The sequence below is a fragment of the Octopus sinensis genome, linkage group LG9 (assembly GCF_006345805.1).
Source record: "Octopus sinensis linkage group LG9, ASM634580v1, whole genome shotgun sequence".
Taxonomy (NCBI): domain Eukaryota; kingdom Metazoa; phylum Mollusca; class Cephalopoda; order Octopoda; family Octopodidae; genus Octopus; species Octopus sinensis.
The window spans coordinates 78,453,169-78,468,885 of record NC_043005.1 but is presented as its reverse complement, the minus strand read 5'-3'; the positions used below and the strand labels follow the sequence as shown (position 1 = coordinate 78,468,885).

The following is a 15,717-nucleotide window of genomic DNA, read 5'->3' as shown; positions in this document are numbered from 1 at the left end:
CAGAATTAAGTGGCAGACGAAATACCGCTAAACATTTCGCCTGGTGTGCTAATAATTTTGCCAGCTCGCCACCTTAATAATAATAATAATCCTTTCTACTCTAGGCACAAGGCCTGAAATTTTGGGGCAGTGGGAGTCGATTAGATTGACCTCAGTACACAACTGGTATTTAATTTATTAACCCTGAAAGAATGAAAGGCAAAGTTGACCTCGGCGGAATTTGAACTCAGAGCGTAATGACAGATGAAATACCTTTTGCTTGGCGAGCTAACGTTTCTACCACATCGCCACTTCAATAATAATAATAATAATAATAATAATAATAATAATAATAATAATAATGATGATGATAATTTCAAATTTTTACAACAAGGGCAGCTTGGAAGAAGGGATTAAGTTGATTACATCGATCCCAGTGAGTAACTGGTACTTATTTAATCAACCCCAAAAAGATGGGAAGTAAAGTTGACCTCGGGGGAATTTGAACTCAGAACAAAGCGGCAGACGAAATACTGCTAAGCATTTCACCTGGAGTGTTAATAAATCTGCCAGCTTACCACCTTAATAATAATAATAATAATAATAATCTAAGGTCCTTGTTGTGACTTGACATACAGTACAAACCCCTGGTAGAAACAATATCTTCAATCAACAACCTCATGATATTGTATACTGTGCGATGTCTATAATAATGATGATGATGATGATAATAATAATAATAATAATAATAATGATACTTTCTAGTATAGGTATAAGGCCAGAAAGTTTTGTTTTTTAGGAGTGGTGGGGCTAATTGATTATATTGACCTCAGTGGTCAACTGGTACTTATTTCATCAAACCAAGAGGAAGAAAGACCAAATCAATTTTGGCAGAATTTGCTCTCAGAGCATAAAGACAGACACAATTCCTCTAGGCATGCTAATGAGTCTGCAGGTTCGTCATCTTAACCATAAATAATAAAACGATAACACTAATAAAAGAACAAAAAGAAAAAGTATTAAAATCTCTATTTGCAATGAAGAATGTGTTTCTCAATTAGAAAAGCATAGCCGTATCCAAGATGAGGGCAATTAGCAGGAATTAAGATGGGGAGAAGGTCATTAGTTTTGGTAGTGATCAGAATAATTTAAAGAATGCAATTGCATATTTTCACCCAAGAAGTTATTCGAAAGAAAAACAGGTAATATAAAGAATTTGTTTGTGGTTTTTATCTATATATGTGTGGCATCGTTTAAAAATATTTTCAATTAGTGAAGGTGATTAAGAAGTTGACCTGACCATTTCGGAGTAGGAGAGAACACGTTTTAGAAGAGGCAGATAGATGAGAATATGGAAGTTTGAGTTCGATGACGAACGTAATTTAGATGCTAATTTGTAAAATGATCACATATGGAGAGACTAATCAAATTTCAAAAGTGTTCTTACTACCCACTGACACACACACACAAATATTCATGTGTGTGCATATATATATATATGCACACACAAAAATATTTATACATATGTATTTACATAGGCACACACTATACACGCATACACACACACAAATATTCACATATATATATATCTAGACACAAACATATTTATGCACACACATACACACATGCATAAATATTATATAAGTATACTTGTATACATGTATGTGAACACAAATAAATGCATATACAAATGAACAAGTAAACACACACAAACACACACACATATATATATATGTATATATATAATTTTTACATCTGTTCTTCTAAGCTGACATGGGCAAAATAAAACTTGTTGAAGGAGATTTTCTACGGTTAGACAAATTTTCTGATGCCAACCATATATATATATATATATATATATATATATATACACATATATATATACACATACATAAATATATACATACATATATATACATATATATATATACACATACATAAATATATACATACATATATACATACATATATATACATATATATATATATATACACATACATAAATATATACATACATATATATACATATATATATATATACACATACATAAATATATACATATATATATATATACACATACATAAATATATACATACATATATATACATATATATATATATACACATACATAAATATATACATACATATATATATACACATACATATATATATATACATACATACACATATATACATATACATACATACACATATATACATATACATACATACACATATATACATATACATATATACATACATATATATACATACATATATACATACATATATATACATACATATATACATACATATATATATACATATATACATACATATATACATACATATATACATACAAACGTATGTACATACATACAAACATACATACATATACATCGCTGCTATTATGCAAAAGTGTCGTAAGACCAAAACGTGACCTTTTCAGAAAACACAAAAATAGTTTCACCATTCCATAACAAAACCACTGTACTACACTTTGACAATTTTTGATATCTTGGCATCTGAAGCGGTTGGAGATACGATAGTTTGACCAAAAGAACCTGCTATTGCAAGCAAAAATAATTTCTTTAAAAAAAAACGCATTTGGCTAAATTTGGACATACGACAGTATAACATAATAGCAATGATATATACACACACACACACACATGTATATATGTGTATGAGTCATGATTCTCAAGAAGTAGTATGGCTTTCAATTAGCTAAGAGATTAAGGATATTATACCCACACATACATATATATAACATGTATATGCATAAGTATATATGTGTGTGTATATATGTATGTATAAACCATGTTGCAAATTAATCTATTTTGATAAAATTTAGTAGAATTTTACCCTAATTTCTTTTTCCACCTTAAAAACGTAGGTTTAATAAATTGCTAAGAAAATATTAATTTCAAATTTATTCATATTCATTGCAATTAAGCGAATAAACCAAGAAGCTAATTGGTAATTAACATTAAGCAGTAAACAAAGTAAACTCGTTAAATTTCTAAATATCAATACTGAATTTAATTTCTGTAGCTTTGGCTATTGATATTTGATAAAAATCACTGCAAATAGACATTTCAAATATTCAATGCTTCATTTCCATACATGAAGTATACTCACACACAAACACACACATACACTCGCATATGTAAACAGATAAAATCACACAAACACACACAGAGGCAAATATGTGTGTGTGTGTGTGTGTGTGTGAGAGAGGATATATATTTTATCTGTTATTTGCATGAGTCATTGGAGAGCAGTCAGCCTGGAGCAGCATCTGGAAGGGCTTTAGTCGAACAGATTGATCCCCAGTTCTAAAAATTTTTTAAATAACAATCTGGCACTTATTCAAACAGTTTCTCCTACCAGACTGCTAAGTTACATGGATGTAAACGGATCAACAAGATTTTGGTCAAACCAGGATTACAATAGAAGGCACTTGCCGAAGATGCCATGCAGTGGGACTGAACCCAGAACCATGTGGTTGGGAAGCAAACTTCATAACCGTGCGTGTGTGTGTGTGTGTGTGTGTGTATTATCATCATCATCATTTAACATCCGTTTTCCATGCTGGCATGGGTTGGATGGTTTGACAGAGGTCTGCACCAGGCTCCAATCCGATCTGACAAGGTTTCTACAGCTGGATATCCTTCCTAACGCCAACCACTCCGAAAGTTTAGTGGGTTCTTATATATATATATATATATATATAAATTATATATATATATATATATATATTTATATATATATGCACATATATAATCATCTTAACATCCACCTTTCCATGCTTACAGGAATTAGGTGTATTTTCATGAAGATTTTTTTATGACTTCTTAAATAATGGATTAGATAGAATTAGGGTGTTAAGTTTGTAGCTGTAGTTGGTTCACAATATCTCATGAAAACATCTTTTAGTATTGATATAATTATAGATACAGGTGGCAAGTAGGCACAATCGTTAGCATACCAGAAAAAATGCTGCTAAGCATTTTATCCATCTTTATGCTCTGAGTTCAAATTCAGCCAAAGTTGACCCTGCCTTTCATCCTTTCAGGGTCAATAAAATAAGGACCAGTTGAGCACTGGGGTTGATGTAAACGACTTGTTTATTAAACTTTTGGAAGGAAAAGGGTGAAATGTAATTTTGCCTCAAAGAATTTGAAAAAAATTCAGACAAGCTCTTCTCATGATAACCAACCTCAGTACTTTGATAAAAAAAAAAAAGGTCCTGTTTTAAGGCATTCTTACAAAGAAAAAAAAAATTTTTTAATCAGTGACTAGTTGTCACTTTGAAAACTATATTTTGAACAGGAATTTGGCAGCACCACCTCTAGCTGAACAATTATTCTGTGCTGATGAAAGGAAATAACCCATGAATCACGATACACAAATATTGTTTTGAGATGAGTTGGGGGTGCTAAATTACAGCAACATTTATCCTAAACCAGGACTGCCATGTTATGTTGGAAAACAATCTTTACTTTTAAACCACTGTCAAAATTCTAGGTTAGAACGTTTTATTAGATTATATTATAAACACTAACTTGACATAGTAAGTAAATAAATGGGGTTGATTTAGTAAATCCCTCAAAACCCTTGTTGGAAACTATCTAAAACATTTAAAATTCTCTGTAGCATATTATAGTTGCATAACAAAATACCATGTGCTTACAGTCATTAATACTCAGTGAAGTGATTAACATAAGAAATAGGAATCCAACTGAAGAAGCTATGCCAAAGGGGACACTCAAGCTCAGCACAGCCCTCTGGCTCACTGGTTCCTGTTGAACCATCCAACTCATGCCAGCATGAATAATGGGCATTAAATGATTGTGTTGATGATGATGATGAACATATTCAGAATTTTTAATTACTGACTATTTGTTACGCAATTCATGTTTTAAATTTTAAAAGGAAGGATTCTTTTTCTTTCCAGTGTTTTAAATCCATGTTTTGTCCCCATTAACGGGAGTGGCTGGATCTACCTCAGTGCCATAGCAACCACCCTCACATCATCTTGCCCAGTTTTGGGTATCCTTTTTCAAACCAACCTTCCCAATTTCCTCATCCAACTGTCCCCTCCACCTTTTCCTCGGTCTACCTCACTTTTGCCCTCTATTTACCTCAAACGTAATCAACCCTCCTCAGAACATGCTCTTCATCCCTCCTCAACACATGCCCATACCACAGGATAAAGTCGATCACATCAAACAGTGTTCAACTGGTCCTATGTTTTATCAACTCAAGAAAGAATGAACGGCAAAGTTGACCTTGGTGGAATTTGAACTCAGAATGGAAAAAGCCAGAAGAAAGGCCATTAAGCATTTTGTCTGACTCTGTAATGATTCTGCCAGTTTGCCACAGGCAGTGGCTTTCATGGCTTCTCATCTTAACTGATTGGAAGTGTTATCATGTTTTGTCTTGGTATAAAAGATGGGCTACAGCAAATATTCTGCTCAATACCACAAATTTGCTTGTCAGTTCCTTGCCCTTAACCAGCTGAGCATGTCCCTTAGTGGCTGACAATATGTGCATCTCTGACCACGAGTAGAAGTAGTAGGGGAGAATCATAGTCGTGTGCTGAAAGGAATTCTTGGAGGTTTGGATAATTCACCTTCGGAAACATGGGTGTTTTGTTCAACATCCTTAAACAACTATTATTCAGGGACCTTTGACTGGGTTCCACCTGCAAGTAAGGTCATGCACTGTTTATCTTGATATGAGATCACCATGTCATGCTCACATGGCTGTAATGCATGTGCCTGGTGTACCCTTATCAGATGAGTAGTCATGATAGGTATATTGGGCTTTGTATATTTGTATCCCAGTGTCACTTTGATGGCATGCACTGCTCTCTCACTCAATGATAATATTTTCAAATTTTGGCACATGGCCAGCAACTTCTTGGGAGAGGATAAGATGATTACATTGCCTTCAGGTGCTCAACTGGTACTTATTTTATCGACCCCGAAAGGATGAAAGACAAAGTTGACCCCGGCAGAATTTGAACTCAAAACATAAAAATGAACAAACTGCCTTAACCCTTTAGTATTCAGATTATTCTATCAACTGTAATGCTTACTTAATCACGTTTAATCATTTTTAATACAGCACTATCTTGTAACTTCAAGCTTTTGATGATGTGATTGTTTATTTTTAGAATAACATTGTGGAATAAGTGTGAGAGGCTGGATCTGGTCAACTTGGATCTAAAACAGAGAGAATGTTTGCGCCTGATATGGCCAGTTTAAATGCTAAAGGGTTAAGCATTTTGTCCAGCACATTAATGATTCTGCTAGCTTGCTGCCTGAATAATAATAATAACGATTTCATTTATTTGTCACCAGGGAAAGGATGAGGACAACAATACAAAACAGACATAAAGTGAGGGGGATTACATATAATGAAATGAGAGAATAAATAAATAATTAAAAAAAATAATAATAATCCTTTCTACTAAAGGTACAAGGCCTGAAATTTTGGGGAGAGGGAAAGTCGATTTCATCAACCCCAGTGTTTCACTGGTACTTAATTCATCGACCCTGAAAGGATGAAAGGCAATTTTGAAAAACACCCCAACACATCTATACATGTATGTGTGTGCATGCAGCATAACAACATGGTCAGAGAAGGCTTGACAGAAAATAACTACAGAAACGGAATAAGGGATGGAGAGATAGCGGTGTCCAGCCAATATAAATAGAATATTAAGAATTTAAATTCGACGAATTTGAAGACCAACAATTACAGAGGAATCAAAAAGCAGCACATTCATTGCTAAATAGCGAGTAATTGATTTCGTTTGTCTTTTTAGGATTATTATTTATTATATATCTTTTTTTCTTTTTAACAGAGTTTTAAACTTTTAAGGATATAGCAGGAGGAACATGATGCAGCGATAACTTAAGGGCAACAGCATAGACCTTAAGTAGGGATGAAATTATAAAGAAATACACACCAGATCATATACGCATATATATATATGTATGTATATGCATGTATGTATGCATGCATGTGGTTTTTTCCCCCTTTTCTTTTTCACTACAAGATATATATCTCACAGAACATTAATCATTTGAAATATTGCTTTGATAAAAAGGTGAAATTTTCATTATTATCATTATTATTATTATTATTATTATCATTTTTATTTTTTTATATTTATTTTCTTCTTCTTCTTCTCTGGTGCTGTTTCTGTTAAAATATGTATGGCCTCAAGCAATTTTTAATATAATGTGAAACTGAATAGGTCTTAATGATAGCTTTAATTTAGAAATATGAAAAAAAAAAAGAAAAAGAAAAAAGACAAAATGTACGAAGGAAAAAGAAGAAAAAAATAGTATCAATTGGTGGAGAGGGGGAGGGGGAGGGGGGTATGAGTATGAAGAGAATACCTTTTGTCTAATACACAGCGATAGGCCTTTTTTTTTTGTTATTAATCTTAAAAAAGATATTCCTTACCTGCCATTTACAAAATGAAGAATGGTAATCTAAAGATAGTCAAATGAAGTCTTAATAGAAGATCTGACTACAGACAGAAATTCATTGAATTTTCAGAGTAAAAATGCTGTTTGTTAGCTCTGAGAGGTTCTCTGCCATTTTGTGCAGGATAAAACATTCGTTATAAAGAATATTTCAAGAAAGAATGAATAAAGAAAAGAAAGAAAGAAAGAAAAAGAGAAACAGAGAGAGAGAGAGAAAAGGCTATCGCAAGTGAAAAGAATGCACTGAAACTAATAATTTCAGTAGGAACACCATACAGATCTATGACAGAAATATTGAGTTAACGACAGCCTCTATATGGTAGCTTGACCTGCATGAGATAGCAGCTAAATCACCTTTAATCTTGGAGTATTTATTTAACCAAGGGGTTCTTGACCTCTTTTCTTTTGTAGCCCCCCACTTACCTCCTTTTAAGTAGTCGTAATGCTAGCACCCAGTAGTTATTTTCTGTCAAGCCTTCTCAGGCCATGTTGCCGATGAAGTTATGAGATCATCATCATCGTCATCATTTAACGTCTGTTATCCATGCTGGCATGGGTTGGATGGTCTGACCAGGGCTAGCAAGCTGGAAGACTGCACCAGACTTCTGTCTCTTTTGGCATGGTTTCTACGGCTGGAAGCCCTTCCTAACGCCAACCACTTTGAGAGGGTAATAGGTGCTTTTACGTGCCACTAGCACAGGTGCTATTTGTATGACACCAGTATCTGCCATGACTACAGTTTTATTTGGCTTGGTGAGTCTTCTCAAACAAGGCAAAATGCCAAATGGACTTGGTCATTGCCTCCGTGAGGCCCAATGCTAAAACCTGGCATAAGGTCAAATGGTCTTGGTTCTTGCCTCCATGAGACCCAACGCTTGAAATGTGCTTTTATATGCCCCTAGCATGGATGCCATTTGTGTGACATTGGTATCTTACACGACTGCAGTTTTGATGTGGCCATGCTGGAGCACCGCCTTTTACTCGAATCAAATCGACCGCAGGACTTATTCTTTGTAAGCCTAGTACTTATTCTATCGGTCTCTTTTGCTGAACCGCTAAGTTATGGGGACCTAAACACACCAGCATCGGTTGTCAAGCAACGTTGGGGGGACAAACTCAGATACACAACATACACACACACATATATTTATACATATATACAACGGGCTTCTTTCAGTTTCTGCCTACCAAATCCACTCACAAGGCTTTGGTTGGCCTGAGGCTATAGTAGAAGACACGTGACCAAAGTGTCATGCAGTGGGACTGAACCCAGAACCATGTAGTTGGTAAGCAAGCTACCTATCACACAGCCGCTCCTGTGCCTATCTTGGAGAAAAAAAAAAAATTCATGATGTAGGCATGGTTGTGTAGTAAGAAGCTTGGTTCCCAACTGTATGGTTCCGAGTTCAGTCCCACTGTGTGGCACCTTGGGCAAGCATCTTCTACTATGGCCTCGGACTTACCAAAGCCTCATGAGTGGATTTGGTACACGGAAACTGAAAGAAGCCTGACATGTATGTGCTTGTATATTTGTGTATATATGCGTGTGTGTTTGCACCCCCTCCCCCACCCCATTCCTTGACAGCTGGTGTTGGTGTGCTTACGTTCCTGTATCTTTGCAGCTTAGCAAAATAAACCACAGGATAAGTACCAGGCTGCAAAAAAGTTTTTAAAGTAGGTACTGGGGTCGATTCATTTGATTAAAATTCTACAAGGTTGTGCCCCAGCATGGCCACTGTCTAATTACTGAAACAAGTCAAAGATAAGGGGATAATAGTTCCAAATTTTGGCACAAGGCTAGCGATTTTAGGGGAAGGAAGTAAGTGGGTTACATTAACCCTTAACCTTTTAGCATTTAACCCTTTGGTGTTTAAGCCGGCCATATCCGGCCCAAATATTCTACATGTTTTACATTCAAACTGGCCATATTTAGCCTCTCACACCTAACCTACATTGACATTCTAAGAATAAACTATCACACCATTGAAATTTCAAAGCTGTAAGATAATATATGATTAATTCAAAACGATTTGAGTGAAAAATGTATTACATTTAACAGATTTAATCTGAACACTAAAGGGTTAAACCAGCCGTATCCAGTCCAAATATTCTACCTGTTTTGACACAAGGCCAGCAATTTTAAGAGAAGGGTTTTTAAGTCGATTACATGGAACCCCAGTGTTCGACTGGTACTTTATTTTAGTGACCCAAGAAAGGATGAAAGGTAAAGTCGACCTCAGAAGAATTTGAATTCAGAACATAATGGAAGTTGAAATACTGCAAAGCATTTCACCCGGTATGCTAACAATTCTGATAATTATAAAGATGATGATGGTGATTTCAAATTTTGGCACAAGGCCAGCAATTTCAAGGGAGCTTGTAAGTCAGATATATCAACCACAGTGCTTTACTGTTGCTTATTTTACTGACTTTGAAATGAGTGAAAGGTGAAGCCGACCTCAGCATGATTTGAACTCAGAACATAAGGACAGACAAAATGCCGCTAAGCATTTTGCTTGGCATGTTAATGATTCTGTGAGCTCACCACCTTGATAATAATAATAATAAAAATAATAGTAATGATAAATAATAAAATAATAATAGTGTGTGGCACCTTAGACAAGTGTCTTCTACTATAGCCTCGAGCCAACCAAAGCCTTGTGAGTGGATTTGGTACATGGAAACTGAAAGAAGCCCATTGTGTATATATATATGTGTGTGTGTGTTTGTCCCCGCAACATCGCTTGATAACCGATGCTGGTGTGTTTACATCCCATTCATCTAGCGGTTTGGCAAAACAGACCAATAGAATAAGTACTAGGCTTACAAAGAATAAGTCTTGGGGTCAATTTGCTCGACTAAAGGTGGTACTCCAGCATGGCCACAGTCAAATGATTGAATCAAGTAAAAGAGTAAAAGAGAGAGATAGAGAGAGTAATGAAGACAATAATAATCCTTTCTACTACAGAAACAAGGCCTGAAATTTTAGGGGAAAGGGTAAATCATTTACATCAACCCAAATACTAAGCTGGTATTTATTTTATCAACCCTGAAACCCTGAAAGGCAAAACTGACCTTGACAGAATTTGAACTCAGAATGTCAACACAGACAAAACACCGCTAAGCATTTTGCCTGGTGCGCTATCAATTCTGCCAGCTTGGCACATCATGATAATAATAATAATAATAATAATAATAATAATAATTTTAAAATTAAAAAAAAAAACCAAAACATGATCTTTCTTCAAAAGTAGACAAGAGAAAGGCTTGACAACTGTTAATAGAAGAGAGAACTGAAGAATGGTAAATTGCATGGAAGTCTTGAAAGGATAATAAGTACACCTGGCAATTGAGATTTCTACGTTTGGCAAAACTAGACGATTCTATTATTTCGTTTCAATTACAGCCATTGAGCTAAAAACAATTGAAACATTAAATGAATTTTAAAAACACCCTTAAAGGCATTTTACTGTAACTTTTCTATGCGTGTGTGTGTAAATGGTTACAGAAGAACAAAGTGAAACAGACCTATGTGAACACGTATGTTTAATTTTGTACAAGGTGTATCAGTGCATGCATTTATGCAAATCTGTGTGTGTTTTTATTATATATATATATATATATATATCCACATACACACACACATATATATACACACACACACACACATACATACATACATACATTCACACACACACACATATATATAAATATATATCTCCAAACACACGCACACACGCACATCCGAGATGTGTCCCATAAGTCAGTCAGGATTTTGAATGTAAATTACTTAAATACATTATTCAGTGATTAGACACACTAAGCATGTGTGTACATGTACACACACACACACACACAAGAATTGAGAAAGAGCAAAAAATTCAATAGACTGTAAGTGTGTGCATGTGTGTGTGTGTGTGTATATATATATATATATATATATATATATATATATATAAAATACATATATATATATATATATATATATATATATATGAATGTGTGTATGTATGTGTGTGTGTATATATATATATATATATATGTATACACGCACACACGTGTGTATATATAAAGTTGGTAATGAGAAGGAACCAAGAAAATATAACGAAACAAACTCTATATTTCTTTCTTTCTTTAATCTCCCTCTCTTTCTTTCTCTCTCTCTCTTTCTCTCTTTACATACCATTATAGATTAAGTTCATTAAGTAATTAGCTCTATATGCAATATTCTAAAAACTAAAAGAAACAGGAGAAAATAAAAAAGAGAGTTAACAATTAGCAGCTTTTGTTTTAATTTATCTTGAGGTACTTTGCAGCAAAAATTACATCAAAATATCTTTAAAAAAAAAAAAAATTTATTTATTTTCTTTCAAATTCCAAATTCTACAGGGCAAATGGTAAAATAATGTTCATACCATAAATAAAAATAACTGGTTTCGATGAAGCAAGAATATAATTTTCCATTCTTTGTCAAGAGGTGAGCGACGAAATAGTAGTAGTAATAGTAAGTTAGATAAAGATAGATTACAATATTAGTGCAACTCTTTGTTAATTCTGGCAGTATATCGATGCCAATACTGGAAAATGTAAGAGGCACTATAGAGCTAAGCCTGCAAGAAACAGCAGCTAAATCTCCCTCAAAAGCGGAGGAAGGACAGACGAAATAATGTAATCTTAGATTATGATGGTCAATGATGTAATGTTTAACTCTTTGTCATTCAGGTTATTTTGTCAAACCCTAACCCTAAAACCCTAACACCCTAAAGCTAAAACCAGTACGAACACACGAATAATGTCATAAATAACAGTGACAAACGAAAAATACACCACCGATAGTTGTTGTTGACAAACAACGGCAGTAATTTTATTCAGCCAAATACATGTCATTGATTGGTTGAAATTACTGAAATACGACACAATTAACGTGAAATAACTTCCTAAATATAAGCTTTTCTCAAAAACGCTAAGAGTAAAAGATGTTTATATGACACATTCTACCAGTGTCCGAAGTTTGAAAGTGTTTAGTTACAAGAGGTTATTTTTTAAATCTGTCAGTCAAAAGGTAAAGATCCAATTTATATATCAAGATGATTTTGGAGGAACAAAAGCTTATGCGAAATTAAGCAAGATTTGGAAAAATAGTAAAGATGTTTGAAAGCTGATACTGCATTCTTACAAAGTAGTAAGAAACTCTCAGGGGAGTTGAACAGCTGAAGGTCTTCAGAGGAGTAGCCCACCGAAGGTCAGTGTTTTGGCCCTGGACTTCTTTCACTTTAAGGGGGCGGGTCACATTCAGGTCATGACTCCTGGGTGCCATTCTGCTGACATTTTTTTTAACCACTTCGATATCAGAGACTTGGGCATTTAAACTGCTTGGAGATTTCATTTAGTTGTATCTCTTCTCCATTTACTCAGCTTCCAAACTTGAAAAAAAATTACGTTGGTTGTCATGGAAACAGTGAAACATCAACACTGTCACATTGACCCACTTGAGAATTTCTTACCACCAACTTGTACGTCAGAAAATACAGAATCCAGATTGAATTCCTGGCAGTCCCAAAATAAGTGACTTGCAAAAATACCATACTTATGATTACTTTGCATATTTTATGTAAAATAGACAAAATCTTATTCATTTAGTTTTATTACAAAATTAGCAGTATCGCCCGGCGTTGCTCGGGTTTGTAAGGGAAATAACTATATAAGCATTTTTAGAGAGTTATAGTCAAAAATAGCAAAAAAATGCATTAAACATGGAAAAAAAATTATGGTAAATTTTTTTTTAAATCGTTGACTCATTGTAGACATTTTTAGAGAGTTACTTCCCTTATATAATAGCGAAAAAATGCATTAAAATGGAAAAAAATGATGGTAAATTTTTTTTTAAATCGTAGACTCATCGTAGACATGCGCAAATACCCAGAAGGGCTTGATATGAATCACGACTATAAGATACCCGGTTTTGGTTAAACTGCACTGCAAAATGTGGGAGTAGTTAGGAACCTAAATCATAGGAGACAGACAGCACACAACCTCACTTTTATATATAAAGATATATAATTTTTTTTCACACTGTTTCAGTTCGCTCAGCTGTAAATGAATAAACCTGCGAGAGACTGGAAACCTGTCCCAAGGGAATATTGTAATCTCAGTCACTCCTCCTTTTCCACCATTTATGCTGCCACCACTGTTGTCATAGTAATGTCCACTTTTCCATGCTTGTATTGGTCAACAGAGTTTCTTGAGGCAGATTTTCTACAGCTGGATGCCCTTCCTGTCACCAACCCTCACCTGTCTCCATGTAAGGTAATATTTCCCCGCAAACTCTCACAGAATATTGGAAAGGAACAACACTGCTTGTGTGACAGTGAGAATCATTTACAACTATCACACAATGTCAAGACAAGGAGACACAGGCATATACACAAATACAAAAACACACACATACACATATGATAGGATTCTTTCAGTTTCCATCTACCAAATCTACTCACAAGGCTTTTGTTGTCCTGAAGCTATAGTAGAAGACACTTGCTCAAGGCACCATGCAGTGGGGCTGAACACAGAACCATGTGGTTGGGAAGCAAGCTTTTTCCTACACGACCACGCCTGTATGGATAGGTAGATACACATATACACCGATTTTTAGCTCCACCCCAAACCCCGCTCTCTTCTAAAACCTGACTAGTCATGTAGCTTTCCTTCACACATACATATATACGATACGATTCTTTTAGTTTCCACCTACCAAATCCATTCACAAAGCTTTGGTCTGCCAAGGACTATAGTAGAAGACACTTGTGCATGGTTCCATGCAGTGGGACTGAACCCAGAACCATGTGGTTGGTGGAGCAAACTTACCACACCAGCCACACTTGCACCTTATATGCCATGGAACCCAAGTAACCAATCCAACGAGTCCTGGGACTTGAGACAGTAATATCCAGGGGTTCATGATAAAAAAAATTATAAAAATAGGTGCAGGAGTGGCTGTGTGGTAAGTAGCTTGCTTACAAACCACATGGTTCTGGGTTCAGTCCCACTGTGTGGCACCTTAGACAAGTGTCTTCTACTATAGCCTCGAGCTGACCAAAGCCTTGTGAGTGGATTTGGTAGATGGAAACTGAAAGAAGCCCGTCGTATATATGTATATATGTGTGTGTGTGTGTGTATATGTTTGTGTGTCTGTGTTTGTCCCCCCAACATTGCTTGACAACCAACGCTGGTGTGTTTACATCCCCGTAACTTAGCGGTTCAGCAAAAGAGACCGATAGAATAAGCACCAGGCTTACAAAGAATAAGCCCTGGGGTCGATTTTCTCGACTAAAGGCGGTGCTCCAGCATGGTCAAAGTCAAATGACTGAAACGAGTAAAAGAGTAAAAGTGTTGAAAAAAAAAAAGACCAAAACTATACAAGCTCTTAATTACTCACCAAATCAATAGTCTTTGCATTTTTCAACTCTTTTGTGCTGCACCAAGTCTCACACCAGAGCCATTCCTGAGGTAATGATTTGATAGCCACTTGGTGGATCATGTTGTTAGGCAGATCTTGATCTAAATTGGCAAGGCTGTTTGGATCTTGGCTCAAACCTTGGTACTGGCCTCTCAAACGATCTCCAGCTGCTATCCGACGGAATTTTTTCAAATCAACAACATAGAGGGCACTGTGGTAGAAGAAGAAGAACAACAACAATAATAATAAAATAAAAGTTTCATGATCTTTGAGAAATAAAAAAATATATATAACAAGAAACACGCTGTGGAAAACAGTAGTGTGGAAAGGGAAGGGGTCAGTCCCCTCCAGCGATGCTTTTTATAGGGGAAATAGTTTTGGACCTGCTGCATAAAGCTTTATAGGCTAGGTTGGTGGGATGATCGTGGAGGGGCAAGGTCATCGGCTATCCTGGGTGCCACTCTTTCACTATACCACTGGTGGAAAGATGTGAGTACTGGCGTTTCAAGGAAATTCCCTATTCTCAAGGAGAAGGCAATTTAAACTGTTTAGGATAGATGCAAGCATATAAGGTTTTAGATTACAAGGATTATGGGAGTGTCTTTCTCATTAGAAACTTTGGCACTGATGAAAAAGTATGTGATTTGAGCAAGTTGTAAACACATCTTTTAATACAATTCTTTTAGTGTCTCCATGCAGTGATGTGGTTATGAAATGAGATTCCTGTACATCATCATCATCATTTAACGTCCGCCTTCCATGCTAGCATGGGTTTG

General features: G+C 35.4%; 1 protein-coding gene across 1 annotated transcript in view; it reads right to left on the bottom strand.

The window, feature by feature from the left end:
• LOC115215729 (UDP-glucose:glycoprotein glucosyltransferase 1-like) overlaps positions 1–15,717 on the bottom strand; it is a 204,643-nt gene that overhangs the window by 51,096 nt on the left and 137,830 nt on the right. Inside the window, 1 exon segment of the mRNA XM_029785021.2 lies at positions 14,921–15,152. Coding sequence (XP_029640881.2) covers positions 14,921–15,152 — 232 coding nt within the window.